Source organism: Penaeus monodon, chromosome 34 (genome assembly GCF_015228065.2).
Source record: "Penaeus monodon isolate SGIC_2016 chromosome 34, NSTDA_Pmon_1, whole genome shotgun sequence".
In the NCBI taxonomy this organism is placed as follows: domain Eukaryota; kingdom Metazoa; phylum Arthropoda; class Malacostraca; order Decapoda; family Penaeidae; genus Penaeus; species Penaeus monodon.
The window spans coordinates 3,600,209-3,603,794 of record NC_051419.1 but is presented as its reverse complement, the minus strand read 5'-3'; the positions used below and the strand labels follow the sequence as shown (position 1 = coordinate 3,603,794).

General features: G+C 38.4%; 1 protein-coding gene across 1 annotated transcript in view; it reads left to right on the top strand.

Moving 5' to 3' along the window:
• LOC119594528 (nuclear receptor coactivator 6-like) overlaps positions 1 to 3,196 on the top strand; it is a gene marked incomplete in the record, with an annotated part of 15,251 nt that extends 12,055 nt beyond the window's left edge. Inside the window, 2 exon segments of the mRNA XM_037943559.1 lie at positions 244 to 2,409; positions 2,654 to 3,196. Coding sequence (XP_037799487.1) covers positions 244 to 1,463 — 1,220 coding nt within the window.
• Positions 3,197 to 3,586: the final 390 nt, after the last annotated feature.

Below are 3,586 nucleotides of genomic sequence, written 5' to 3'. Positions count from 1 at the left end.
CTGTCATCCTGTTCAGATAAGCTTTATGTGGGAAATTGTTGCTTATTTGCATATTCCAATCATTCAGACCTAGATTTGGGTATGTTTTTGCTTTCGTGTTTCATCAATTTTTCTATCACTTTTTATGCCGTTTGTTGCTTATCATTTTTCTTAAACAGTATGGCTTGCTACTCAGAGTTCCCATCTCGTTTTTTGCCTGGACTGTGGTTGACAAGCCTTTTCTTGCATGTTCTTTGTTTCTAGCCTCAGACGCCGGAGAACCTGCCAAAGTGTCAGAGGTTCCCAGCCCGCCTGGTGATGACCAAACGCATGCAGCCAGTCAGACCCCACCTCTTGAGTCCACAAATATCACTTCTCCATCTGTTCTTTCTCCTTCCATAACACTGACTGAAACAAATGACACTTCCTCGGATAGTGGAATTTCATCTCCATCCAAAATTTCCCCTTCATACACCACCACTAAAGACAGCAGAGTTTATAGGAATGTCGCTCCCAAAATAACCTTCACTGGGCAGAGGAATGCCCACGTTGTCAACTCTGCTCTCAGCAATGCCAGAGACCCTTCGTCTCCTTCCTCTCCAACATGGAAGTGTCCAAGTTTCTCTCATTCTCCTCGGTCTCACTCACCTGTGTGCCAGTCACAGTCGCTGCCTAAATCTGCTGAAGATGAACACGATTCTGGATCTGACAGTCCAAGGCTGATGAAGATCATACGGCAAGAATCTACAAGTCCACAGAACACTGAGAGGCGCTATGAGGGTGCACACATTCCTTCACGAGTGTTCCGTCACTTGCAGACAGAGTACCCAGCATCATCAAATGAAAACAATGAACTTCAAGAGCCAAAATCAAGGGTTAATTCCAAAAGTCCATCTCCTCGTTATGATGGAAGTCCAATACCGCCAAGGGTATTCAAGTCACTGCAGAATGAGACCAATTCAAGCTTTGATTCTGATACAACTGATGGCGACACTCCTTCAAGAGCATCAAGCTCATTTGCGGAACTAGAAGAATACTACCACAATGGGGTGGCCAACACACCCTGCACCAAGGATACTGTATTAAAAGAGCTGACAACTCAGTTTGATAACACAGGTTTCAAAAAGAAGCCAAGAGCTGCACCAGGAAAGGTCTTCCGTTACTTACAGACCCAGTATGATACTGCCGCAGATCCCCAGCCAGAACCACAGCCTGATAATTTGCAGACACCAAGTGATGAGTGTCCAGGCTTTGGTTACCGAGGCTCAAAGGTCCCTTCACCCTCATTCAGGTTCTTGCAAAATCAGTATCATCAACAACCAGATGAGGAGATACCAAAGGATAACGAGCCGCTCACAACTGACGCCCCTGCGCATGAGGTGGAGCCCACACCCTACAGAGGAGGCCGAATTCCTGGAAAAACATTTAAATTCCTTCAAGACAACATCACCACTCACCCATCTGTCCTTCAGGCAAAGAAGTAGATTATTTGCCAGTGCAGAAGAAAAAAGGAAAAACCTTCCAATAATTTTGTGTTTATAATGAATATACAAACTATTGCATACATTGTGGTTTCTGATAACTATCAGGTGGAAAGATGTATCATTCCACATTATCTTCAGGAACTTGCAAGATGGGAATTTAAACAAAGTTCCACCAAGGGGACCAAATTAATGCATAATATTATTGCAGAGAAGTAATATGAGTAAATCTCAGATTAACCAGACCTGTATGATACCATTACATTTATATTTTCATTTTTATCAACCTTTGTTGTGCAGCAATATAATACAAACAATAATAGACTTGTCAGAATATTCTAATTGATGAAACATTACACTGAACCTCCCACCTCTGTCTGATTAATGATTTGAACTTAAATTGGGCAACATGACTATCATGTGCTTCAGAACGTCCCCACCTTATTTACAGAAACTTAATACAGTAACCCTGTCTTCCTAAGAGATGGCACTAGTAAGCTTTCAGAATTGTGGGTTGTCATTTTTGATAATTTTATATTGCATTGTATTTATTACTTTTACTATGTACACAAATAAGTAGTTTGATGTCTAAGATATATTAATCTATGATATAATGGTATGTCTACTTAGGTAGACATGTACATTATAACAAGAAAAATTATTTTTTTATGAATCATAATTATGTATTATAAATGTGCTTAACATTACATGACTGAGGACCTGCAGATCAAGAAATGGATGCAAAAGAAGAAATCATTGCATTAGAAGAGAAAATTGATCACATCATTAATTTCATTGGTACTTGTTAACATGCACAAATTTTCATGAAACAACAGACCTGAAATTACACATATCACTGTCTCCTTTCCACTGCTATTCCCTGTTGAACTATCCACCCAGGCTAATACGTACCATTTGGCTTGCTTATGGTTTGGAAGATTCCTCACAGGTAAGTAATGTTCGGATAATATCATTTTGGTCTTAGGAGTTTCGTTTGTATGCATGCTTTGTAGTTAAGTTTCAAATATTATTACTGTTTATGAAAAATTAGATAGTATATTTTGGATCATGTACTGTATTTTTTTCCCCTTTGCATGCAGTAGAGTAAATATTCAATGTTTGGTTCACATGTACCAGCACGATATGCAATAATGTACTATGTGTAACATGGATCTGTGCTTTTCTCATTGCAGTTGCGGGTCCTGGCCAAAGCGATCTGTAGACAGCCCACTAGCAACAAGCAGTCTTTAATGTACACTCAGTGATCAAGATTATTATTATTTGTTTTTTTTGCATATATTATGTTCAACAGGAAAAAAATAATACTATGTTAAATTGCACATGTAGTTCCCAGGCCCCAATGTTTTTATACTGTTTTTAGGAAAATCCAGCAGGTTCCTCTTTTCTGCTGAGCAGAGTATATCTAGTGAGATTTGTCCTACTAATTTTAGTGTACATTACTTATAAGCCATGTTTTGGGTTCTACAAACAGAGTTATGTGGTTTATCCTTGCTGCATAACTATGTACAGTTAGCCTTGCCATTGTATGATTCTTCCTTAAATTTTCTAATAAAGCGCATGTTATTACAGCTTTGTGCTTCCATATGTCTTAAGTTTCTACACAATGCTTAGAGGTTTTATTTCCATGTGGAACAACCCAAATAGCACTTACACACAGAAAAAAAGTTCATGCCACAATGACTCGTGTCCTGTGACTCTCCTGCATGGAAAGCTACCCAGAATAAGTGACCTTTTTACCCTGACTTTTGTAAAGCCTACTGGCCCTGTATACCCTTGTCGTGTCACTGCTGTGTCTTGTGGCTGTGTCCACCTCTATTTATACTGCACTTAAAAAAAGTCTGTTTGAGCTCAATATTTAGATTGTGTCTGACAATGTGATCGAGTAGATTAGGTTTATTTTTAGGGCATATCGTATTTGTATACCATTTATTTAGCATCTGCTTTTATTTTATGTAAATTGTTTCCTTTTGAAAGAAATATATATATAACTGATTACAACCATTTCATCCTATAAATCATATGCAACATATTATGGTTTGCCAAGAGAGATTATTCATACAGAAGTCCACTTTGAATAATGAAAGATAACTTTCTAAATGTGATGG